Raw genomic sequence first — 26,938 nt, 5'->3', positions numbered from 1 at the left:
ATATCTTTCAAGCTATCCCAAGGTAGGTGACATGCCTCTATGTCCTGCAACGACAAGGCTATGACACTCCTCAATCACCTTTTGCCTCATATCCCTTGTCATAAAGATCTGATTTTGGTTCCACAAGTATCCATCGTGCACATAATAATCCTATGTCTCCCTCCTTTCCTCAATTCTGCCCTTACGCGTGAAAAATCTGGATCATCCTTATACTTTTTCTTCATAATTGATAGCTCCTCATGATGGGCTTGTGAAATAGCATGAACCTGTGGCCTTCGAGATAGGGCATCACCAACCATGTTCTCCTTTCCGGTCATATGCTGAATCGAAAAATTAAATGCAGCTAGAAACTTAGCCCACCTCATGTGCCTCTCTCTTACAAGTGGCTGCATGAGAAAGTAACAAACACTTTGGTGGTCAGTTTGGATCAAGAAATCGACCCCAAAAGATAATGCTTCCGAACTCCAAAAGATTGAATCAATGCCAGTAGCTCTTTCTCAAAAACATCATAGCCTCCTTCAATCTTTTGCTCTCATAGGCAACTGCTTGGCTTTCCTGCACAACAAATTAGCTCCGATACAACCCCCACAGGCATCAGCTTGAACAACAAATGGCTTCTGCAAGTCAGGCATCACTAAGATAGGAAATGATGTTATAGCTTCCTTTTATTGTTCAAAAGCTGATTTTCTTTGTCCCCCAAAGGAAAGGTTTTCCCTTGTTAAATCATGTAAGGGTGATACTCTGTGAGCAAAGTGGCATATAAACCTTCTGTAATATGAGCATAACCCAAGAAATGATCTTACTTCATATGCTGTCTTCAAATCAGGCCATTCACCACTCACCTTCAATTTATCAGGATCCATTTTTATAACATCTTCCAAAACAACATGTCCCAAAAATCTTATCTTTGGGATAAAAAACTCACTTTTCTTAGCATTTATCTAAAGCTGACATTCCTTCAGAAGCTCAAATATGATCCTTAGATGTTGTCTATGTTCCTCATTCGGTTGAATATCGTTGGAGTGTTACTCAAACCAAAGGGACTACCAAATATTCATAAAGCCCTTGTGCTGTCCTAAAAGCCGTTTTGTGGATGTCTTGAGGGGCAATCCATACTTGATGATATCCACTCTTAAGTTCTATCTTGCTGAAAATCTTGACTCCTTTTAAACTATCTGGGATCAATCAATCTAGAAGATTGGAAAGCGATCCTTGATAGTCATTTTGGTTAGTGCCCTGTGGTCCTCCATAATCCATCTTTCTTGAGTGATAAGAGTATAATAGAAAGGTGAACTACTAGGTCCTTACCCAACCTAGTGGCGGAAACAAATCCCTCCAATGCGGAAGACCTCTTGCTCGAAGAGCAAGGGAGAGAACCAAGTGGAGGAAAATCCACGAGGCAAAGAACTCATCCACTTGAGGAGGAAGACACCAATCTCTTCCTCACATAGAAGGTGGAGGGTACAAAATCTTCCTCGGGATAGTCCGCTATGTCAGCCAAGTCCAAAAAGGAGTTCTTGATGAACATGCATATGCTGGGGTACGTAAAATCCCCGCAGACGAAGCGAGGACGATTGTATGCACAAACCTCTTCCCTCTATTTATGAGAGGGGGCACGGACGTAGAATGGGGCTGCTTGGAAGAACCATGACCACGAAGAACTGTTGAGGCTCCAAGACTAGTCCTATCCAAGATTGAATCATCAACAATAACGGCCTCGTTAAGGTGAGGAGCTAGAATCGGGTCCATGGATGGAGCTACAATCGGATCAATAGGAGGAGCTATAATCGGGGCAACATCCTGAGCAGTAATGTCCTAAGCTAAGCAAGGGGTAGCCTCAGGTATAGTTGTAGTCGCAACTTGAAGAGGAACGAGGGAGTCACTAGTCGCAACCATAACAAGAATGTCCGAAGCCCTGACTATAGCTGGCTCTAGGCTGGCTCCAGGCGGAGTGAGGTCCCCTCCTAATCTGCAGGTGGTGGAGAAGCACGAACACTAACTAAAACCCAGCAGGAGACCACAGGTGCAACGGGTGCCAGTCATGCGGCACGTGTCTGAACTGAGTGCAATGCTGGCGGTGTTGGAGGAGCACTCTGTTGAGAATGAGGAGGAGCTGTACCGAAAGGCTTTTTGGGCCCCTTCTTCTTTCTTGGGCAATCCCTGACAAAATGCCCAAAGTATCTACAAATCCTGCACTAGTCCTATCTGCGGGCGATCTCGCTCTCTGTCAAAAGAAAGAACCACTCTAGGTGTTGGAGCATGATATGGTCATCTAAAATATTAGGGTCATCAATGACGACCCTAACTTTGGGAACCCATCTAATTTGATCAAATTTGTTGGATGAAAAGGGTAAGGAGGAAAGGGGGGGGGGGGGGCTATCAGTTATCGGTCTAAAGGAATCTCCAATCAAGGCAAGGAGCCAATGATGCACCTGAGGAAGGCCAGGGAATATGATGAAGAGAGAAGTGACCTGGTTATCCTTCTCTATTGGGTGACAGCCCAGTGTAAAGGGTCCCAAGAAAATCCTCTTGGAGCCCAAGTGCAAAGGGCTAGCTTTGAGCATAGCGCTTGCAGCCTCTCGAATACCAAAGGCCACCTAGAAGAATCCATGTCCAATGAACGAACATCTTTAAGATGGTGGGTGAGGCTCGAGGGTAGCCCGCAAGCATCCAATCTCTGGCTTGAAATCTGGAAGGATGAGATCCATAGATGCGAGCAAAGAGGGTGGTGGAAGATTCCAATTCCACATCTTTTCGAAGCTGCAACAACTCATCTTTTGAAAATGTGCACGTTCTTGTGGTGGCCGATGGAAGCATATTGGAATTGATTGATGTGGCATTCATCAATAGAAGGTGAAAGGCCGACTCAAACTAAACAAGAAAGCTCTATCCATCTTTAGCGGGCTGAGAGGAGGAAGGAAAACGGGAGATCAGGAAGGAGGGGCGAAGAGGCTGAAAAGAAGAAGTGGGAGTGGCTGAGAAAGGAGGCGGAGGCAAGAAGAGGAGGCAAGAAGGAAGGAAAGGGGGGCGGAGGGCTGAGAAGGGGTAGGGAGCAGGGAGGGAAGGCAAGGGGCAAGAAAGAGAGGCGGGGGAGGCTGGGGGGTAGGCGGGGGGGCTGAGGAGGGGGGGGAGACGGGGAGCTAGGCGGGGGCTGAGAGGAAGAGAGGGGGGCTGAAGGGGAGGTGGGGGGATTGAGAGGTTGAGGGGGACTGAGGGGGAGAGCGGGAGATGACAAGGAGCTGCAGCTCCCGAAATTCAATCAGAGTATGCAGTTTTTATCTCTTGGCTACTAGTTTTTGATATCTTGGTTCTCATACTTTGTATTCCTCAATAAGGGAATCATTGTAATAGTCCAGAAATATATTATAGGATTTCTAGATCCCCCTTGGGTTCTATTCCAAGAATCTAAAATGCTATTGTAATTGAAGCCATGCATCATTGCAATAAATGAACTACACCTGGGATTAGCCTGGGTAGGTGGTATACCTCATTCACACCCCATCGGGTAGGTGGTATTTCAATGAATCCATGCATCATTGAAATAAAGGAGCTACACCTGGGATTAGCCTAGGTAGGTGGTATACCTCATTCACACCCCATCGGGTGCCGGTGAGCACGATCGCTGAGTTTTTCCAGCCAGACAGTTCTAACCCACAGGACTCACGGAGGCAGCAGCCGTGGGGAGAGACACGCCAGACTCGGCAGCGCACTGAGGCACAGATCACGCTAGGGGACCTCACTACCATGGTCACTAGGCCAGACGCACAACCCAGAGGAGTGACGTGGCACATGTTCACCACAGAACTACAGCCAGGAGACTTCAGCGGGCTGTACATGTCGACAGCCGCCAACGCCCTGTTTCTGTCACCACCACTGCAGCATCACACCAACGACCCTCTCCTAGGGGTGACACTCACTGGCTTCTACTCTCTTTTGTGCACTGATGCCATTATGGGCAGGACTATGGATTATGGATTTTGTATTTGTACTGGGTGTTGATGCCAGTTTAGTGGCTCCACCCATCAGTTCATTGTATCTGTTTCTTTCAGTCTCATAGACCCTTTTTGTTCTTCCGAAGACTTTTAATAGACTTTCTTTCTTTGTGGGGAGTTGGGGGACTTGACTAGAGGGACTTGACTACCACAGCAAGAGGGGGTCCTCTATGGCCTGCATGGGCAGACTAGATCTGCATGCCCATAGAAGAGGGAGGCATGGGTGAAGGCAGGCGAGCGCGATATTGAGCCGATGAGGGGAGGCTGGTTTGATAGGAAGCAAGGAACTCATCAGGAGCCACCAAGGCTTCATTTCTGGACAATAAGCTTTCTCAAACCATATGTGATTTCTTGGCAAGCTTTTCAAGTGATGTTTTAAATAGCCCAAGCAAGCCCTTTGAGCCAGTAAACTCGGAAAAACAAGCTGATCGTGAAACAAATGGCATTATACTATGCATGCTTAGTACATGCATACCTTAGTTACTAATATAGCATTGTGTGATACCACCTCGCCTGCAAAAGGTTTGCATGCAGATTTGCACTCGATAAGTCACATTACCTTGATTGGCAAAATGCAACAACAGATCCCATGTGTGTTCATTTAAGTGTTGTACAATTGCACTCGATAAGTCACATAACCTTGATTGGAAGAATGCAACAGCAGACCCCATGTGTATTCATTGAAGTGTTGTTGATGACTAACACTACTGGAGAGCACCCAGAGAATCCATATGCTGCTTTGCCATGTATTCTAGAATTATATTTTGCAAGCTATGGAGCTGTAATTTAGGAACCTCATCATCTGACATGCATTCATTATTGGTGCTCAGGAGGGCCACAGGCAGTAGGGCACGCAGGCAGGAGGGGAGAAGGGCAAGCAGCATGGAGGAGAGAAGGCTTGTTTCTAGGCCTTCATCCATCCAAAACTGTGATACTTCCTGCACAGATGGAGTTACGCCCCTCATTTTATCCAAGAGGACATTAGCTTTCACGTTCTCCATCTATCCATAAAACTAATACTTCCTGCATACATGGAGTTGCAACCCTCATTTCATTTAAGAAGGCATATCTTTCACATGACTTTGAGTAGATTATGTCCCAGGATGTTTGGTTTCTTTGATGTTCAAGAGAATACCCCGTTCTTTGTACCTGGGGACAACTAGAGGCATACTGCATTTTTTTGTTCTAATAGAAAGATCTCTTTCTTGGAAAAATAATAAATACTATATGCTGAAAATGGTTGATTCCTTCATCTATGGATTATTTGGTCAGCCAATGCTTTGATATATGATACGTTGAATAAGGCCTGGCTCTGCCACTTCTGAAGACTGATTTGCATGACATGATCAGAACATGCTTGATCAGTTTTATACAATGTATGGTTTGATCTCTCTTAACACCAGGAAGATCCTCACACACAGCATCCATTACGTGCAAGCTTCTAAAAGTGTGGGGAATCTAGTCATATTCAACTGAAGAGCGTATCCTACTTATTTTTATGCTATCAACAACGAGTTTCAGATTTCTTTTAAGCTCTGATTACTCTGATTTCCAGAGAAGAACGATCGTCCTCATAAATGCAAACCATAGATTTGGAGACCAATCAAGCAGATATTATTTGATCATTCTTGGTCACAACTATTTACCATGGTGATCTTGAACAGTCAATCCAAGGTGAGCCTTTACAACCAATAACCAGCCCATTGATTTCGTCTTTGTAAGATTGTTATTCCGGGACAGATCGGACATCACCTGGAAGAAATGGGACTTTAAGTGTCATGCAAAGTACTTGAACCTATTAGACTTTGATCTTTAGCTGAACAAAGGATGCTAATGCAGGGGAATCAAACACAGGATTAGGAGTCATTGAAGGCAAGGACACGTTTGAATACCAGTACCTCCTATCTCTTACAAAAGACGGAAAAAAGGAATGTCAGCTAAAAACCTCCATGTACTTATGTAATGCTGGTTATATGAAGCAGAGATGAATCACTCTTGATGATGGTGGTAGTACTCATATTAACATGGCAGCATATGGACTTTCAAAAACATAATTAAGAATTGAAGCTTTTATATATTTCTTTCTTTCTTTCTTTCTTTCTTTCTTTCTTCATGAAAGAGACTTCTATTAAGTATGATAAAAACCTGCTCAGATATCAGAAATATGTGGGTGGTCAATCACCAAATAAGGCTTCAATTTTTTTGAATTGAAGCCTTATTTGGTGATTGACCACCCACATATGTGCTGTATTTCTTTAGGTGTGAAGAAAATCCATATCTAAGTAGAGAAAAGGAAACAAGAAGAAGATGATAGGCAATAAATGGTTCAAACCAACATGATACAGTGGTAGTGATCCCAACAGCTGCATAGCAACCTAAGCTGTGAATGCATCACGTTAAGAAAAAAGGAGGCCCTGGCTCCAAATTTTGTGTGCGCAGAAGCTGCTTCCAGGGCAACTTCCCGTCTAGGAGATCCTAGATCATTTCTTTTGTCTTTGACTTTCCATCTTCAGGTCAATGAGTCGTACTCCTCGATGAGCAGCTTCTTGCATGTGATGTCATCATAGGAGCAAACTTGCGCTAAACTTATACAAATGTCAACTTTGCATCCCAAATAATGGAGTCACTAAGCTTTTGGAGTCCACATGAAGAGAATACCATGATCCCAAATCTGACCATATGGAGCCCAAAAGAAGAGAAGATATTCTTAGTGGCCAACCCAAAAACGTGACTTATGCCACATGATTTGGGCACCAAATGCCAAGCAAAAACTTATCTTAGGTCTATCTTGATCCCTTTAAGAATGTTGTAATGTTCACAAATGCAAATGCACTCTCCAAAGGAATTCATAGCCTTTGTTTCTTTTAAAATGTAATCATAGGCCATAAAAATTTCCAAGAATCATTATCTATATGGCGAGGTCTCAAATTATCATAGTTTCAACTCAGCTTTAAAAAGGGGGGAAGAAACTTATTCCAGATCAAGGTGACAAATTTGATGTGCCTTCTTGATGCCCATTGAACAGGCTCGCTTCTGTTACTATTCTTTTAATCCTAAAGTATGTTAGAAGAAAGGAGCAAAATTTCTTTTTGGCTTGACAGCCTCAGAGGTACTTTTTAAATGAGGCAAAAGGAGTATGTGGCCAATATACAAGTCTTAGACGACAAAATTTCCCTAGGAAAGATCAAACATCATAATTTGGATGCCTTAGGAGAAAAACAAGTCTGATGGGAAACCCAAAGTTAAATTCATCGTGATTCACCCTAACTTATCTAATGACCACACTATCTCCGGTGACCAGATGACCTCTTTTTTGGCAAAGAGTTCATATTGTGGGAAGCCAGGAGCATTGTCAGATTTGCAAGATCTCTGGGCACGTCACTAGAAATTGCCCAAAGAAGAAGAAAAGGCCCAAGAAGCCTTTTGGTGCGACCCCCCTTGGCAGAGTGCTCCTTGGACACCTGCTACACGTCCTGCACCTACTGCTCCTCGATGGGTTGCACTTAGAGCTAATATTGCTCCACCATCCTACAGATCAAGAGGCTCCTTCTCATCGTGACCTTCTTTTGGTTGTGGCCAGTGATGGTGTTCCTTTAGCTCCTCCTCTGAATCTTGGCCCTCCCTCTCCTTTTAAACAACCCCCTGTCACTTTAGTACTATAGGCACCTCTTATTGATCAAGGGAAGATGTAGCCTTTGACTCTGTAGCTCTCTTGTAGGTAGAAATTTTACAAACTCCGGCATTGTGTTTGGTTCAGGGGAACTCTTTCTCCCCTCTTGTTAATTTTGGAGAGGTAGAGTTTGTGCCCTCCACCTTAAGTGATGTTGTTCTTCCAGATCCTACTGATAGAGTGTCCACTTCCACAGGTGTGGGGATCCTTTCTTGTGTGGGCTTTCCTTCTCTTCACTACACTAGGAGATCTTCTTCACAAAAGGGATGTGTTTTTGTGACCAGGTTGGGTAAAATTTTCAAGTCTACTTCCTACCTCTAATGAGGATTGTTAGCTAGAATATTCAGAGCCTTGGCAATGGTAGTTGGTTTGTAATCATCTTCATCTGGGTGTTATTGGGGGTCTTATTCACAATCTCTTTATTCACGAACACACATGGGATTTTAAACATTGTGCAAAGTCTGGTAGTCACACTTTTTGGTCTCCTTCTTGGGTACTAGGAAAGCAACTTGCATTTCAATTTGAGATTCCTTTCTCCCTCTTGTGGTCGAACATGGCATCAGCACACAGGATGTGATGTCTAACTACCTCTCTTTTGACATTTCACTAAACCCTCAAGTCACCCCAAGAGTGATGTAAATTTCATCACTAAATTTTCCAATACTCTCCATTGATAAACATTGGATTAGTTTGTTTTTTTAGAGAAAAGAAACTTCTATTAATAAACTCCTTAGTGACATAGACACCAAGGAAAATATAACTGCCCAATGAAGGATATAAATTAAAAACACAAGAATATCCCCCTCGCTGTCCGCTCTATGGGATTACTTCGTACAAAGGGCTGAACAATGAGCCACTCTGGTGGTTTATAATGCATAATATATCACCATCTGTGAAATGAATGAAGGGGCATGGCTCCCATATATTGATAAAGCCTCCCTCCTGCGTCTGCCTGCGTCTGATGCAATTCGAATCTCCTTGGAGTCGATCCTATCCACCTCTAAGAGTGTGAATGATATCTAGCCAAAACTTGGCTAGTGTCTCCCACCATTGTTGTGGTCTGCTGCTGTATGGCCTGCCCTGCAGCCAGTTGTCCATATGTAATGGGCAAGATGCTTGCTACCAGCTCCCATCTATGGCAGTATCTAGGCCTCCACACTGTCTCTATGAAGTCTAGAGTATGGATGAAGGTCAACTCCTACCCTACCAATCGGAAGGACGAGCTTCCCTAAACGTCCTCATACACACAAGGAGGTCCTTTATTTTTTGTAAACCAAGCCACAGCTCCCCCGGTCAGTACTGACAGAGGATTAGGTTTGACACCCATGTAGTTGGACAACGACAATCTGAAGGACAAACTCCCCTAACTGTCCTCATACCCACAACGAGGTCCTCTGTCTGTAACCACGGCCACTGCTCCCCAGGTCTTGACACCCATTTAGTTGGGAAGTTTATCTTGCCTAATCCTTGCAAGAGGCTTAATTAGGATATTTGGCACCTGATCTTATGTTGACAATGGATTATATAATCTCACTAAGCATGGAATAGATAATCTCACTGTGTTGACAATGGAATAGAATCTTTTCATATGTAAAGTGGCATTGCAGCTCATATGCTTTGTTTGAGAATGAAATATAGAATCCTTGGACAATTTTAGAAAGCTCTGGATATCAGTGTATTAAGGGGTTGTATCTTTTGTAATAGAACCAATATCATTGAAGATCCTTCAGACTCAGAGGCTCCATTTCTAGAAGGATAAAGCATTACTTGTGTTTGTTACTGCTCCACGATATTAGGCCAAATCCAATGCAAACTCTTGAAAGTTGAGATAGTAACAGATCGTGGCCTTGTGTTCAGAGGGGACAAACTTTAAGTTGAGCATGGATTTTTTTCAGAATACTATCCACAATGTAGTGGTTTTTCTGGAAAAGACCAATGGTGCACTATACAATATCACTTCAAAAATGATTGGGAAGTGTAGAAATCAATAGGAGAAATGGTTGCCTACTCCTTCATGGTACTATCGTATTACACATTAAGATGGTCACAGGTTCCCCAATCCATTTGGTATATGGCTTGGAATTACCTACGCAAATGCTTGTACGACTAGACTATTTATTATGGAAAAGTTGGATGGCCAAAGGCAACAAGCCTTTATTTCAAGTAAAGCACAACAAAGGATCATGAAAGCTAGAGTGAATGACAAGGTTGTTCATTCAGAAGGTTATGCAGAGAAAGATTTCGTTTTCTAAAGTATGATAGCCAACTTGATCATTGGCTCGATAATAAGTTTTTGGTAAGGTGAGAAGAGCCTTATGTGGTTCTATTGAAGTCCTTTGCAAATGGAACATATGATTTATTTATTTATTCAAGAAAAGACTTCTATTAAGTATCAATGAAACACTGAGAGCGAGCTCAAGGGAGTACATCATGCGAGGCATGAGGAAATAATTCCCTGATATGGCAACATCAAGCTCCTGTAAAAGAGCTAGAAAATATCCAAGGTTGAGGCTGAAAGTGTGACCCAACCCTGTGGGGGATTCCAAGAAAAATGGGAAGCTGCTCCACTCCTTCAAGAATAAAGTCCTCATGGTAGAGACTGCCTCTTAAGACCCCTACATCCTCTCCCAAATGGCTATCAAGGTGTGTACCGTGTATATCTATATACTAGCCAATATTTGTGCAAGATAGACCTGGGAACCAAAGCCTCTATGCAGTTGGATCTCTAAATATACCATGCTGATATGCTCGCCAAGATCTCCCACGAAGTATCCGTAGATGCATACACAAGTCTATACGGAGAGCAAACAACACTCCAAATAGCACGACTCAACCAAATGTCATCGAACCAAAAGAGCCCAAAAAGTGTCATGTTTCTCGTAGAGCACTCGAGGCCTCAAGAGAGAGAGCCAAGCTACCGAGCCCCAGGTCATGAAGAAAGTAGAACGCATAAATGTGTTCAAAAGTCTAGCGATCCCCTTTCAAATCATCCTTGCCTATTTGTGATCCCATAAGCAATGCTGAATCAAATCCTTAAGAAAGAAAGAAAGAAAGATGTATTAACGTCCATGGGAGACCTCGCGGGCCTATGGGACAAAGTGCACAGAAAAGCGAACTCATACAAGCCTCGGTGGGCTGGAGCAAAGGGTATGCTAGGACCCTTGCTGAGTACTAATCTATGCCAATAGAATCATAATCATAATCGTAATCATAATCATAATCATATCATATCATATTAATCAATCTATCCAGGCGTTGAGAGGAAACCGAACCCTGGTACAGTGATGGCTCTCTGGTGGGCTGCAAAAATATCTCATATCTGCGTCTGTCGAGCTGCTATCTCGCGTTGCGGTGGGGGGTGCGGTCTCCTCGCTCTCTCGACTCTCTGGGCTATGTCTACAGTGATCCCTCGTCTCTGTCGGTCTCCTCTGAGGAAAGCTGTGATAGGTCGAACCTCAATAGAGTGTGCTCTGGGGGCTCTTTGTCGCTCTGCGTCCCTCTCTCAGTGGTACTATGTCGGTTGCTCATCCAGACTGCTCTCATATTGGCTAGCTCCTCTACCTCCACTGCACTGTGTCCGGGGGTTGACTCAAATGTATAGAAGTCTGTGACCTCTATGTCCTGTAGTGGTCTGACCACCCCCTGCTGCTCTCTGATCTGTCGTAGAAGCGCCTCCCTGTGTCGCCGCATCTCCATCAGATAGAGTCTGATACAGACTTGGTCATGGAAATGGATTAGTCGTGACAAAGGACCAAAGCCATTCCCCTCTAGGTAAAGGCAGTGGTAGCGTCCTTGAATCTCGTAGTAGGCTAGGCAAACACAAAGAAAATGCTCCTCTATCTCAACCGCCCCCAACGTACATAGCGTGCAGATCCGCTACTCTCTAGGTATACCCGTTGCCCTCCCTGCCTCAATCCTCAGCTGATGGGATGAAACCCGCATCTGACCAATGGCAATCCTCAGTGCATGAGATACTCCTCTATCCTCGACATACTAGGGTCTGATAATGAATCCCTCCTCTGGTACTCTCAGAAAGTGGTCGCGGTAGAACTGGGTCTTGGTGGTGAGTTCCTAGTCCTCCCCCCAAGTTCGGGATGTGTGAAGCTGAAGGAGGTGTCCGGGATGTGTGAAGCTGGAGGAGGTCTAACCGTATAATATGGTTGATCTCATCTCGCGGGATCAACTCAGGAGGTGCATCCATGCTGTACTGAAAGGGGGGAAGCCTATCCATCTAGATACCGTGCCTGGCAAGCCATGTAGATATGCGTGCATACCATGTGTTTGCCCCGCTCTCTGCGAGTCGTCTGGATGACTCTAGGACCAACCTCGGAAGTCTCCAATGGGGTGAGTCCCACATTCTGTGGATGAAAGTCACTGTTTGAAAGATGGCATCAACCTGGAGAGATGTCATGGCGAACTCTGCCTGTACTATCTCATGTGGAACTGAGGGCTTACATCGGATCATCTTGGATCCCATCGTCACCTGTAGCCGCTCGAAGCTCTTGCAATCTGTCCTCGAGAGATCGCACCCCCAGAAAGGTGCTGCATACATGATAGTCGGTCGCACTAGTGTGTCGAAAAGCCAGCCCTTCGTTGATGGATCCTGGAAGTGCGCTTGGAAACACTGTCGCTCTAGCCTAGCCAAAGCACTACGCCATGCCTAGGCTGCATGCTTCATCGTGAAGATGGGTCCTGTGAAGACTGCTCCCAAATATGTGTATGACTGGCACTATCTCCACTGGTTCACCACGATAGGTGAAAGTGAGTAGGTTAGTCACTGATTGTGAGGTGTTGAAGACCATAACCTTAGTTTTCCCAAGGTTTTTGACCATCAGTTCTCTTTCTCTGCAAAACACCTCTAAAGCCTCCAGATCTCTCTGTAATCCCTCCGTTGAAGAGGATATAAGGACTATATCATCAGAATATAACAGTATCTATATAAGGATATCCCCTAGTAATGAGCCCTCGCCACCTAGGCAATCTATGAAAGATGTGATCTCATCAATGTAGAGTCCAAAATGAGTCGGTGAGAGAGGGCATCCCTGCTTCACCCCAATGGTGCTCTCGTCCCAATCTGATAGGCTGCCTGGGGCACGGACCCTGCCTCTGACTGACTCATATAAGCTCATCACACCCCAAATTAGCATCTTTGGCATCTGCATCTCCTATAGTCTCCTGATCATGTGGGATCGTGGAACAGTGTCGAAGGCCTTTCGAAACTCTACGAAGCATGTGTAGACTTTTTTATGTCTGGACCTCGCCTCCTCAATCAATGATAGCCTTTAAAGTGAAAATGTGGTCTAGAGTAGAGTGCTGCCTCTTGAATCCTACCCGCCCTAGTGCTCATTGCCCCCGTGCCTCTGTATGACTGCTGATCTCTCTCTCTAGTACCGATCCATAGATCTTGGCCAATGTGTGGCCAATCATGAGGGTACGATAGTTCCCGGTGTCCATGGGGTCTCCTTCTTTGTGTATCGGTATGATAGTAGTGGTGCTCCACGCTGGTGGGAAGCTGTGGCAAACTGCAAGGTTAAACATATGTGCAAGGATCGGTGTTAGGACCTCCTTCCCATGTGCGAAGAGGCAACAAATACACGTCGAATTTGCCCCAAGCCTCGACCTCCAATAGTCAACTGCAATCCCTCCATGGATAGAAAGCCAATGAAAAGAGCAATTTTTCTATTCCTAAGGGATTTCCAAAGTCTCTTCCAAAAAGATTTTTGCATATCAACAAAAATCTGAAAATCTCCCAATGAAGAGCTCTAGTAGGCTTCCGGGCCTCTAAGGCTGGGCTGAAATTTCATGTCATTATTAACTATGTATCGAAAGAAGGGGGAGGGTCTTCTCTTGAAGCCCTGCATCAATCCATTCCCACTCCCCGGGGTCCCACTTCGAATAATTTATGGGGACACCTACATAAAGCCAATCTCAACTCTCTGCCAAGTCTGAGCTCGTAACTGGGGCTGCTCGTGCTGTTGGCTCTTCCTCTGTCTCCGTCTCCTCCAAGCTCTCCGTGAAAGCTGTACCACTGGGGGCACCTCGAAGTCCTCTGAGTCCACTGGAGACTCACCCGGAGGAGTCTCCTCTCGCTCTGCAGAATGAGTCGGAGAAGGCTCAGGGACCCCTGAAGGCTGAACTGTAGGTCATCCGTAGGATGAGATGGACCCGGAGTCCCTGAACGAGGCCGACGACTGGGGCAATCCCTAATAAAGTGACCTCTCTTCCGACAGAAAAGACACTGATTAGGAAGCCCCTCGTACAAAACCTTCTGCTGAATCTGGACCCCATCTTCTGTGGAATACGAAATCAAAGTAGGCAAAGGTCGAGGAGGGGGGAACTTTGAAATGAGTCTGATCCTCGTAACACCTGTACCAGCAAGTGACTGAGCGTAGGAAAGTCTAGCACCTGATGGGATAACTGTACCTGCCACACTAGCCATATGCTCCACAACTCTGCGACAAGAGCTGATCTCATCAGGAAGTCCAGGGAAAAGCATCCAAAAAGAAACCTAGCGCGGTCCCGGGGAAGTAGTACTGAAGTGCTTCCGCCAGGGCCACAAATGGATGACTCTGCTCTGAAACTGAATTGGAGAGCTCATAAGTACTCTTAGAGCCTGCTCTGCAGACTGAAGGCCAAAAGAAAAGTACCCTCTGCCAAGCAATCGGAAAACCGTGATTGTGACACCCAATGAGGCCATGTTGGTGTACACCCAATCACGTAACTGTTGGCCTCTACCGGGTAGAAATCCAATGATATGCGTCAAACGAAAACCCTCCTCTACTGCCTCTATCATCTGCACAATGTCGGGAGGAAAAGAAACTGTGACTTCAATCTCCTCAGGTTCGGCGACGAGAGTGGCATTAGTGCCCTCCATTGTCTCAGCTTGCGTTGTCCTGAGGGGAGGAGCTACCTCTGCAGAAAAACCCACCAAAAACTTGCAACCTGCCCACTAGCCAATCCCAAGAACTTGGTTGAAAGCCCCAAGTTTCAGCCTGCGTGGGATAGCGAAATGAGGATCAAACCCAAGCCTGTAAACAGTCCGTACAATGTTGAAGCAGAGACTCCGCCAATGCCTTGGAACCACGAGGAGCAACAGCCCCGGAGAGGGCCCTGATGCAGCCCAGCTTGAAGCGCAAAAGGAAAACAGGCGGACAGCAGCAACAGCCTCAAGGCGGCGTCGGGATGGCGACCTGGCTGGCGGCCTAGGATAGTGGCCTGACTAGCGACCTTGGAGGCAGCGGCCTGGATGGCGACCTGGCTGACGACTTGGAGGCGGCGGCCTGGCTGGCAACCTGACCAGTGACCTGAAGGCGGCCTGGAGGGGGCGACAACCTAAAGGTCAAGGGGCGCGGCCAGACGGAGGGCAAGGGTGGGGGTGCGACCTGACAGGCAGGCTGATGGCGACGAGCTGGCTGAAGGCGACGGAATGTTGACAGGCAGCTGCAGACGGGAGCTCCTCCCTCGATCGGTTCCTGTTTCCACACACACTTTTCCAACCAGGACATTCCAATTTTCTCCAAGAAAGAAGGCCATTGAGACATAGTATGGCACAAGACAAAGGGGAGCAGGTGATAGAAGAAGCAATACATGAGTCACGGGTTGGACATTTGAGACATGGTACGGCACAAGACAAAGGGAAACACGTGATGGAAGGGACATCACATGAGTCAATGGCTAGATTTTCACATTTGCACCCTCCACCTCGCGTGAGCTTTGACCCTCGGACAGAAGCTAGGAGAATGAGGTTACAAAAGGCAATGACCTAGCCCTACTCCTTGATCTAGGACTTGATGGAGTTCAGGCCCAACATTACCCTATGTCAACTTTGTTTGCTGTCCCCACAAATCAAGGACTAGACCATGGCATTCCTGAACCGCATGCCAGGGAGTCGACACAAGGGACCTGTTCAACGCAGGCCCGCACTAGAGACCAGACTGGTTCATGACAGAGATCAATGCTCGGCTTATACTACCCTAACATGTGAACAAAGTCCTAGGCTCAATGTGGATATTAATGGCTTGGAGCTTAAGGATGCATTCTTATGGGGGTGCAGCTGTGAACATCATACCCAAAGGTACACTACAACAACTAGGTTTGAAGTTGACCAGTGACGTCTCTTTCCAAGTTTGCATGGCTGATTAACGCTGAGTGAAGCCTATGGGGGCAGTCAAGGGTGTTAACATGAAGATGGCGGTGTGACATTCTTGTCCAACTTCGTTATTTTGGACATGACCGAGGATGCACAAACCTACCCTTTACTTCTTGGTTGACCATGGTTCGGTCAGCGAAGGCCATTCAAGATTGGTCCACAGATGAAGTTCGGTTGCCCTTAGGATCCACATCCTTGGAAATAGATATGGTCACGGGAAAGCACGGCACCGACCCATCGAACTAGGTGAAGAGGATTTTGAAGAGCAAGCTGGAATGGAAGAGGAGCGTTGGGCTCTTGGGGATTGGCCCATTGCAAATGACCAAGATGGAGGAGAGGAAGCACAAATGGTGGAGGGTTTTGAAAGCTTGACCTACTTGTTGGATCATGCTGACCAAGATGAGGGTGAAGCTGTCATCTTAGATTGGATGGGCGCCTTGGGCTCCTTAACTATTAACATGGTGGAAGTCAATTCTCCAGATCATGGTGACCAGCCTCCAAGTGAGAGGGACCAGCAAGCAGCAAGCCCTACTACATCTTTGACCCCTGGTCTAGGTGAGCTTGCCTATCACACGATGCCCTTTGGTCTCTGCAACAATCCTCACATGTATCAGTGGATGGTTCGTCCAACTACAAGGGAGGCTAATGCTGAGATCACTAGCGTCGCCAAAGCTGATGAGCAGGAAGGTCAAAGGTTGACACACGACATGTATAGCACCAACCCTCAAGAGCTAGGTCCAATGTTGACACATGACATGGGAAGCCCCAGCCATCAAGGAGGCCATTTCACAATCACTACAACAGAGCAGACTCATGATACTAATAGTACAATGGAGATCAATGACAGTGAGGCAGATGACCTGGAGAGTACTAGTTGGGTGGATGATTATTCAGATCATTCTGATCGAGAAGCCAAGCCTGCCAACACCATGACTAATGTCGACCAGAGACCAATGGTGTGGCCACTCCCTCCTCTAAGGACACTCAACACTTTCAGGCATGATGTTGATGTTGGAAATAGCTGGAGCCCAGAGCAAGGAGAGCACCTACAGGGAGTAGTTCACATACGCACTGGAGTCAAAGCTTTTTCAAGTACCCAACAGACATACCTTGCACCCGAAGAAGATGATGTTAGGGACCTTACCTTGCTTGACCTGTACCTTTCTGAAGCAGATCTCAATATGATAGAAGATGTTCCAGGAACCACGTATGAGGTGGAAGGATTATACTCACAGGCAGACCCCGTGATCAAAGGCCCTAACCGCATGAATCCTAATTATGGCGAGGCGGTCCAAGCTGACATCCACAAAATGGAACAAGCCGGGTTAATATATCCCGTGGACTACTCTGAGTGGGTCAGTGGAATTGTAATCGTGCCCAAAAGGGAGACGGGCAAGCTTCGAGTCTGTGTGGACTATTGTAGTTTGAATGCCGCCACAAGGCGAGATAGGTTCCCCCTCCCCTTCACTGATAGGGTGTTGGAGATAGTGGCTGGTCATGCTTTGTACTCATGGATGGGTACAGTGGGTACAACCAAGTTCGGGTCCGAGAACAAGATCTGTTGAAGACCACCTTTATCACCCAATGGGGAATGTATGCCTACAAGATGATGCCTTTTGGTTTCTGCAATGCCCCGGCAACATTTCAGCAGCTCGTCAACAAACTCTTCCAAGAGAATATTGGAAGGTTTCTTGAGGTATTCTTGGACAATTTTTCGGCTTTCAATGGTAAGAGCGCCTCTCACCTAGACCCTGCAGTGCAAACTGATCACATCAATAAGTTGAGATGGATTTTTGACAAGTGCAAGGAAGCCCGTTGAATCTTGACAAATGCTTTTTCCTAGCATTGAGAGGGGTTCTCTTAGGTCACATTGTGTCGGCCGAGGGTATGACCACCGACCCAGCTAAGGTGGAAGTGATTCTGACCTTGCCCATTCCTCGCACACCTCGTGAGGTCAAGTCCTTTTTGGGACATGTGGGTTATTATCGCAGATTCATCCGGTTCTATGCCGACATAGCAGTAGCACTGACATAATTCCTCCGCCAGGAACAATCCTTTCTATGGTCCACAGCTCAGCAAAATTGGCATTCGAAAATCTCAAGGACCGTTTAGTAAAGGCACCCATCCTATGGCAACCCCAATGGGATATCATTTTTCATGTCCATGTCGATGCAAGTGGGGCGGCCATTGGTGCAATATTAGCTCAACCAGATGTAGAGCACAAATTGGACCTGCATGTTTACTTTGCCAATAGACAACTCAACTGTGCAGAACGTAACTACAGTACCATGGAGCACGAGGGCCTAGGCATGGTTTATGCCATGACAAAGTACCGGCACTACCTCTTGGGCAGTAAGTTTATTATCATCACTGATCATCAACCTCTCAAGTATTTGCTGAACAAACCCACACTTGGGGGTAGATTAAGCAGGTGGATACTTCTTTTTCAAGAATTCGACTTTGACATTGTAGTGAGGGCAAGACGTTTGCACCAACTTGTAGATCATTTGTCATGGATCTCTTCAGGTGAAGCACCAATAGGGGTGGAGGATGAATTGCCGGACGCGGGCCTCTTTGGAGTGACAGTGACAAAGGATGATTGCTTGTTTGCAGTGGACTCCATTCCACCGTGGTATGCAAACATTGTACATTTGTTGTCCACGGGTGAGTTTCCTAAAAGGATCACCCCAGCCCAAAAGAGAAAACATATCATTCAAGCTGCCCCCTTCAAATTTATTGCTGGACAATTGTACAAGCTAGGTAAAGACCATATCCTTTGGCACTGCGTGCTCCCTCATGAAACACAAGCCATTCTTGATGAGGCTCACTCAAGCATGGGGGGTGGTCATATGGCCCCAGAGGCCACTGCTCGGAAGATAATGCGAGCAAGATTGTGGTGGCAGATGTTGTTCCAAGACTGCTATGCTCATGCGCGCCGTTGTGACTCATGTCAACGAGCTGCCAAGCCTACCTGACGTGAGTACCTTCCCTTGAAGCCATTCAGCCCTGTGCCCCTTTTCTATAGATGAGGTTTGGACTTTGTTGGACCCATCTCTCCTGCCACTCGAATCGGGAACAAGTACGCCTTGATTGCCACAGACTATGGCACCAATGGGTTGAGGCCAAGGCTGCAAAGGCATGCACCGCTCAAGTGGTAGCTACTTTTCTTTATTATCAAATCATCTCAAGGTTTGCATGTCCTGTGGAATTGATGAGCGGTCGAGGCACCCACTTCCTAAATGATGTCATTCTTGACATCACCACCCAAATGCAAATAATTCACTAGACATCTAGTTCATATTACCCTCACGCCAATGGCTTGGCTGAGAGCTCTAACAAGACCATGTGTCATATCATGACACGGTTGTGTCTTAATTCTCTGGAGAATTGGGATATTTTGCTCCCCGCAGCTCTTTTGCTTACAGAACTGCATTTAAGGCTAGCACTGGATATTCACCATTTCAATTAGTTTACGGCCTGGAGGCAATTATGCCTTATGAATTTCATATGAAGACTACTAGGGTCATTGCTGAGATGGGTGACAAGTTGGACGCTTGCACCCTTGAATGGATGTGGGATCTTGAAGCCTTAGAAGAGCACCGACGAGAGGCCATTCTTGCACACGAAGTTTAGTAGAATAGACAACGGGTGTGGCATGACAAGAACCTCTGTCGTCGGGAGTTTAAAGTGGGTGATTTGGTTCTTTTGTATTCCAGCAAGTTTTTGAAGCATAAACCTAAATTTGTTAGTGGGTGGACTGGACCTTACTTCATCTCCAAACTTCTGCCAAGTGGCGGTGTGTATTTGGCCACTTTGAACGGTATGGTGCTCCTAGAGTGAAGAAATATCAGCTTGTGTAAACTCTTGTGGAGGAGTTTGTATATACCCTTTTCACCCAAAAAAAAACAAAAAAAAAAGTTTGTCTACTCAATTTGGCTTAAGGTTTCACTCTGTCCTGCCTTTTCCCTATATTTTTTAGGCATTTCTTCCTTCAGGGTATTTCATGGGGTGTCAGCGGGTTCCCTTTAAGCTTCACAACAGGTCTATAGTAGGTGAAGGCATGTTCTACTTACTTCATGCTTACGAGACTTGGGTCATAGGTCATATCATGACTCAATCACCTGGAAAAAGGATACATGTCTTGGGACATATGTTCTACCATAATTCAATCACTCGGGACAAGGTTACAAGACTTGGAACAGGCGTCACTTCGACAAGGTTACAACATGACGCAAGTCACCCACCACCTTGTGCAATATCTCATATCTACACTTAGTCCATGGTGCATTGGTTTTCTTTCCATAGACAAAGAGAGACGGGGCATTGTAGTATCAACACTTCCTCACCTTTCTCACTTTCTCTCTCTAGACGCACTTCTCTCTAGATAAAATTTCCCACTTTCTCTCTCTAGACACATACTCTCTCTAGATGCACTCTCTCTCTAGACATATTTTTCTCACTTTCTCTCTCTCAAAGCACTCTCCAAAGAACTTTTTCTCACTTTCTCTCTCTAAACGCACTCTCTCTCTAGATGCACTTTTGTCTAGAGAAAAATTTTCACTTTCTCTCTCTCTATACACATACTCTCTCTCTAGAGTCCTTCTCACTTTCTCTCTCTAGATGCACTTTCTCTAGAGAACTTTTCTCACTTTCTCTCTCTAAATGCACCCTCTCTCTACAAGCCATCCTATTGCACAACCACCTTGTCTCTCCTTGGTGCACAAAGACCTTCTCTCTCCTTGGTGCATAACCACCTTCTCTCTCTTGGTGCACAATCACCTTCTCTCTCCTATGCACAACCACCTTCTCTCTCCTGTGTGCACAACCACCTTCTCTCTCCTATGTGCACAAGCACCTTCTCTCTCTTGTACACAACCACCTTCTCTCTCTTGTGCACAACTACCTTCTCTCTCCTGGTGCACAACCACCTTCTCTCTCATGTGCATAACCACCTTCTCTCTCCTGGTGCACAACCACCTTCTCTCTCCTATGCACAACCACCTTCTCTCTCCTTGGTGCACAACCACCTTCTCTCTCCTATGCACAACCACCTTCTCTCTCCTTGGTGCACAACCACCTTCTCTCTCCTGTGTACAACCACCTTCTTTCTCTTGGTGCACAACCACCTCCTCTCTCCGATGCACAACCACCTTCTCTCTCCTTGGTGCACAACCACCTTCTCTCTCCGGTGCACAACCACGTTCTCTCTCCTGGTGGTGCAGAAGGCCCTTCTCTCTCTTGGTGTGGTATAAAAGACCACCTCTTTCCAGGTGCAGAAGGACCTTCTCTCTCTTGGTACAAAGGACCTTCTCTCTCCTGGTGTGCAGAAAGACCACCTCTTCTCTCCTAGTGGTACAAAAGACCTCTCTCCTGGTGTGCAGAAGGACCTTCTCTCTCCTGCTACACAAGGACCTTCTATCTCCTGGTGGTGCAGTGCACCTCTTATCTCTCTGTGGTCAAACAACCTTCATTCTCTCTCTTGTGGTTAAAACAACTTTCTCTCTCCTGGGTGAAAAGGACACGCCATGTCCTTTAGCTTTGGTGGAGGAAGGAACAAGGAGGCTCGGTGTCCTTTAGCTTCGATGATGGATGAACAAGGAGGCTCGGTGTCCTCTAGCTTTGGTGGGGGAAGGAACAAGGAGGCTCTTTAGCTTCGGTGGTGGAGGGAACAAGGAGGCTTGGTGTCCTCTAGCTTTGGTGGAGGAAGGAACAAAGAGGCTCGGTGTTCTCTAGCTTTGGTGGAGGAAGGAACAAGGAGGCTCGGTGTCCTCTAGCTTCGGTGGTGGAGGGAACAAGGAGGCTCGGTGTCCTCTAGCTTCGGTGAAGAATGGACAAGGAGGTTCAGTACACTCTAGGCTTGGTGAATGAGGCAAAAGGTACACTCATGTCCTCTAGCTTCGGTAGTGACTTGAACCCTCCTCTCTCTAACAAGCACACTCTCTCTCCACCCCGCCACCACTCTCTTTCCAAGCCTTTCTTTCTCCACCCATCATCTCTCTCTAACTTCATCCCCTCTCTCCCCTCCTTTCCACCTCTCTCTAGATCCCTCACCTCCCCTCGTGAGCGCTTCTCCTCTGCTATTTTTACCAAGCTCCGCTAAATTTACCAAAGTTGCTTTTTTGCAACTTTGGCCTATCCTCTACCTCCGCTCCCCCTCACTCCTTCCATCGCACTCCTCCTTGCAAGCAAACGGCTGCCTTCTTGCGCCCTTCATCCTCCCATACCTGCCTCCTCCTCTCTTGCAACCCTACAGCCTCCATCCCCTCTGCTGCCCTTTCTTACTCCTCCTTGGACGCCCCTTCCTCCTCCTCACTGCTCCCTCCTTCCTGCCTCCTTGCTGCCCTTCCTCCTCCCTGCTCCTCCCACCAGCCTCCTTCAGCGCACCTTCATCCCCCTCCTCCTACTGCTCTCCCCCTTCAGCGCACCTTCATCCCCCTCCTCCTGCTGCACATCTACTCCTGCCCCTTCTCCCTCAGCTGCTCCCTCTCCCTCCCTAAGCACAGTCAACCCTCCCCTACTGCGCAAGCAGCCCCCCCCTCCTCCTGTGCCACCTCCCCCTCCTAACAGCTCCCCCCCCACTCCTGCACAAACTCCCCTCAGCGCAATTTGCTTCCCCCCCCCTCCTGCGCAGACAGCTTTTCCCCCCTCCTGCACAATCAGTCACCCCCTCCTGTGCAAACAGCTTCCCCTTTGCGCAATCACAGTTAGGGGCTGCTGTTTTTAATGCAATAGGCCATACACAGATGAAACTGTGCCAGAAGCAACATCTGAAGCTCGAAATGGAAAAAGAAGCACGCGTGTAGGAGCAACAATACAACGAACAGCTCTAGAGCAAGGAAAGCGCCTATTACGCGGAGATGGACAGCTTGAAAGCACAACATGAGCAGCACTTACATGAGAGGGACTCTCGACTTCAGGAGGTTCTATGATCACATACCACAGAAAGAGATAGGCTGGCACAAGACCTAAGTATACTTCAAGCAAAACATGACTGCCTAGCCACTTCACATTCTGCAGCAGAGAGGAGGATAGCTGAGTTGGAGTCTCAGCTTCAGATTCAAAAGCAGGACCTCAAGGAGATACAGGGGCAGCATTCTGCATTACAAGATGCACATGCCACAATCAATGCAGAGCTACTATCCCTACAAGCAGAGCATACTACTGTGCAGGCTGAGCATACTACTGTGCAGGCCGAGCGCGACCTCTACAGATCAAAATATCACCGATACAAAGGGAAATATGAGGATCTTCGGAATGTGATAGACATCGTTGAGGAAGAGAATGATCAAGTGTCTGGAGTCTCTGTAGCACCATCTTAGGGGAGAGATGAACAATGACATATGTTTCAGCAGGAGGGTTTTTGTATATAGTTAGCTTGCTGCCTCCTAATTGTGGCATCTCTTGTTAGCATGTTGGCTTCTCCGCTGGTTTTAGTATTGGGTTAATTTGGTTCCGTTTTCAGCTCAAGATATTTGTACATAGTCCGCCTTCTCTGGCTGTTTTTCTTGGATTTCAGCACACTGTTGTAATAAAGGAGGTCTTTTTGTTGGCCAATGGCTTCTGTAAAGCAGTTTGATCAGCACATTTTTGTAACTAGTGGTTCAATAAAGTTTTCTTTCAACTCCACTCTTGTGAAACACAATGGATATGGATTGGTGATACATTTGGAAGCTGGGTGACTCTGATATGTTTTCGATAGGACTTTTTGCTTCACCTATGACAATTCTTGTATTTAGCAAAGGCATTCTTCCTGCACATCTTTCAACATCACTTATTCACCTGAACGGGGAATGATAGTGGCGGGGGAACTGTTATTCTGAGATCATGCAAGACCAGTCACTTAGTGAGGGGATGACATGGTCACAAGGATGACACAAGTCAGGGAATGACATGGTCACAAGGATGACACAAGTCAGCAGGGGATGACATGGTCACAAGGATGACACAAGTCATGGCGATGACAAGGTCACAAGGATGACACAAGTCATGGCGATGACAGGGTCGCAGGATGACACAAGTCATGGTGATGACATGGTCACAGGATGACACAAGTCATGGAGTGGACATGGTCACCAGGATGGCATAGTCACATGGGGACATAGTCATCAAGAGGACATATCACCCAAGCACATGGTCATGCGTCAAGGGTCTTCATGTCGTGCAGTCACGCTCTGCCAACCTCTGCAGACTTGACTCATTGGTGGCATAGATGTTCATCTGGCAGTGCCTTGTCAGATACAGGATGGCAGCAGGCGGTGCATATGGAGTAGTTACAACACACCGGCGCAAGCTAGCTGTTGTAGGAGACATGAAGAGACTCAACGTCGGGATGGCTAAGGATGAGGGGACAGCCAATAGGAGAGAGGGAGGGGATTTTTCCATCTGAAAGGTGAGGGTGAAGAGGGGAGATAAGGGGGATGGGGATGGATTGAGCATGGTACGGGGATTGAGAGTGAGAAGGAGAGAGGCTAAAGCTACAAGCTTGCCCGTTGCATTGCTATGGTGTATTGCTATTGCTGCATTGTGGTGGATGAGTGATCTCTGATCTCTGTTCGGAGAGACAAGTGTATGAGGATCCCTTCATTCTATGATACACACTTGCTCGCGTTGTGCTCTTGTCTACCGCTTGTTCCTTCTTATCTCCTTTCTGGGTTTGTTCTTCCAGTTCTAGTTCTCAGCACTCTATAGCACCTTCGACTAGTGTTGTGTCATAGGTTCATGCATCATGCAGTGTAGTGCAGCTGAGGTAGAGTTGTGTCATTGGTCTACGCATCACCCACTTCATGCTACTCACATTAGTGGCCTTAGGCCTCCGGTAACACCTCCGGAAGTGAGCGGACCTCCCCCTCAGACAGGCACTTTGTACAAACTCCTAGCAAAAGCAATCAACCTACGTCTGCAGCCCTTTCTTCTAGATCTTATACATGATACGCAGACGGGATTTGTGCATGGCAAGAGCATCTTCGACAATATCTTCTCATTTTGGGAGCTTCTGAATGGGCCATTCCCAATGGCCATAGGCTTGCCATTCTACTCCTCGACTTTGAGAAAGCTTATGACAGAGTTGACTCGGGTTTTCTAGAGGGTACCCTCGCTCACTTTGGATTCACACATGCATGGATCAGAGGGGAGTAAGCTCTCTACAGATCAGCCCATAGCCAGGTTCTCATTGGTGGAGTCATGGGAGACAGGTTTCAGATTACCAGATCAGTCTATCAGGGATGCCCTTTAGCCCCCTTTCTCTTTTTATTTGTGGCCGAAGAGATGAGCTATTACCTTAGAGCTCAAGCTGATATTATAGGGCTGAGTCTTCCGTTGAGGCAGGAGGATGAGCTATTGGATAGTGAGTTGGCAGATGATACCGCTATTTTTTTGGATGCCACACCGCAGACACTCACCTCGTTTAGGACATGATTTGTTTTGCACTACAGTAGGGGCTCATATTAATTGGAACAAGTCCAATGGCTTTTGGATTAGTGATTAGGACACTCCAGATTGGGGGATTGACATAGGATTCACTTGGATTCAGAGAGGTGTTTCCATCAGGTACCTAGGATACCAGGTTGGGGTGGACATCTCTCCAGCACAGCAGTCTACTCCCGTGTTGGAGAGCATCAGGAGGAAACTCATTTTTTGGCATTCTGTCAGACTTGACCTTGCATCCATAGTAGTGATTGTGAACCAGGTATTATTAGCTACTGCCTGGTTCTTTTGCTCTTGTTGGTGTAGATCTAGAGGTTGTATATCTCAGCTCATGAGACCTATCAGGAACTTTCTTTGGAGTGGGTTAGATGGCACCTCAAATGTTGTAGCCAGGGTGGCTTGGGAGACCCTCATTCTCCCCACAGGGGAAGGAGGTCTCAATATTATTTATCAGAATTTACAGTGTATGGCCTTGCTCTGCAAGTTTGTAGTGAGAGGATTGATGCCTGGACAGGAGCCTTGGAAAGATTTTTTCCTACGCAACATTTAGTCTTGTACACCTTCTCACGGGGGAGATTGGATGGACAGCTCGAGATGGATTTTCCCTTCAGTCCATCTTAGATCTCCCTCTTCCCCTCTCATGGCTTCCATTCTAAAAGCTTGAGGCAGCTTCAAAGACACTCTTCGGAGAGTTTCACCCTCCTCTCGCGAAGAAATAGACAGGCAACCAGTTATGTGGAATGAATCTATACTAGATGAGCATGGCAGATCACTAGGAGTGTCACATTATATGCAGTGGTCTAGATGGGAGAGGGGACCTACTTCCACTGTAGGTGCCTGGAAGGCTTTTAGGAAGCTTCTAGGGGACGACCTTACCTTTTCCTAAGACCCACCATTGCTGACTCTTCCATCTGTTGTACATACCGAGATTTGAAATAGCAATTTTCCTTGCTCGTCCCTGCCTTATTTTCTGAGAAAGAAAGAAAGAAAGAAATTTTATTAGAGTCTTTGGAAGACCGATGGGTCTATGAGACTAAAAGAAAACCTGATACAAATCACAGTAAGGGTGGAGCTACTAAACGAGCATCATCACCCGTGCTGAATCCTAAGTCTGATCATACAATGAAAAGAAAAAAGACTGGAGGGGAGCGGAATCCTCCGTATGTCATGTCATCCGTGATCTGGCCTCCTCTAAGACACTCTTGAGTGTGAGTATGTGATCCATAGTCCCATGGTCTCGCCTGAAACCGGCCTGACCCTCTGCTCTAAGCCCTCTCATCTCTGCGGACAGGCTGACCGACGCATCCAATACTGTTGCATAGATCTTGGACATCACATGTCCAATCATGATAGTCCTTTAGTTACTTGGGTCCATGGGATCCCCTGCCTTGTGGATGGGGGTGATGGTGTTGAGTGTCTAAGTGCGAGGGAAGTCAAGGCAAACAACGTCATTGAATAGCTTTGCTAGGATCAGGGCTAACATGTCGATCCCATATGCGATAAACTCAGTGCATAGCCCCTCATGGTCCTTAGCTCGGCCATTGTGCAGTTTCAATGTCGCGTCCTTGACTTCCCCTCTGGTGAACAACGTGCAAGTCGTGGGGCGAGGTGTGTGTATGAAATCTGGAGTAGGCTGGTGTGGGACATCATAAAGATGGCGTGCATACATGTGCCAAACTCTCGTGTCGGTGAGGGGTGATGGAG

The 26,938-nt window shown here is 46.6% G+C and overlaps 1 protein-coding gene across 1 annotated transcript in view; it reads right to left on the bottom strand.

The window, feature by feature from the left end:
- LOC147901585 (uncharacterized) overlaps positions 1–26,938 on the bottom strand; it is a 292,960-nt gene that overhangs the window by 187,227 nt on the left and 78,795 nt on the right. The window contains exon 9 of the mRNA XM_087375176.1: positions 5,639–5,744. Within this exon, the coding sequence (XP_087231302.1) occupies positions 5,639–5,744 (106 nt within the window). The remainder of the gene's footprint in view (positions 1–5,638; positions 5,745–26,938) is intronic.

The sequence above is a fragment of the Dipteris shenzhenensis genome, chromosome 5 (genome assembly GCF_047967505.1).
Source record: "Dipteris shenzhenensis isolate YYH24624 ecotype China chromosome 5, Dip_SZ_1.0, whole genome shotgun sequence".
In the NCBI taxonomy this organism is placed as follows: domain Eukaryota; kingdom Viridiplantae; phylum Streptophyta; class Polypodiopsida; order Gleicheniales; family Dipteridaceae; genus Dipteris; species Dipteris shenzhenensis.
This window is presented reverse-complemented; position numbering and strand designations above follow the sequence as displayed.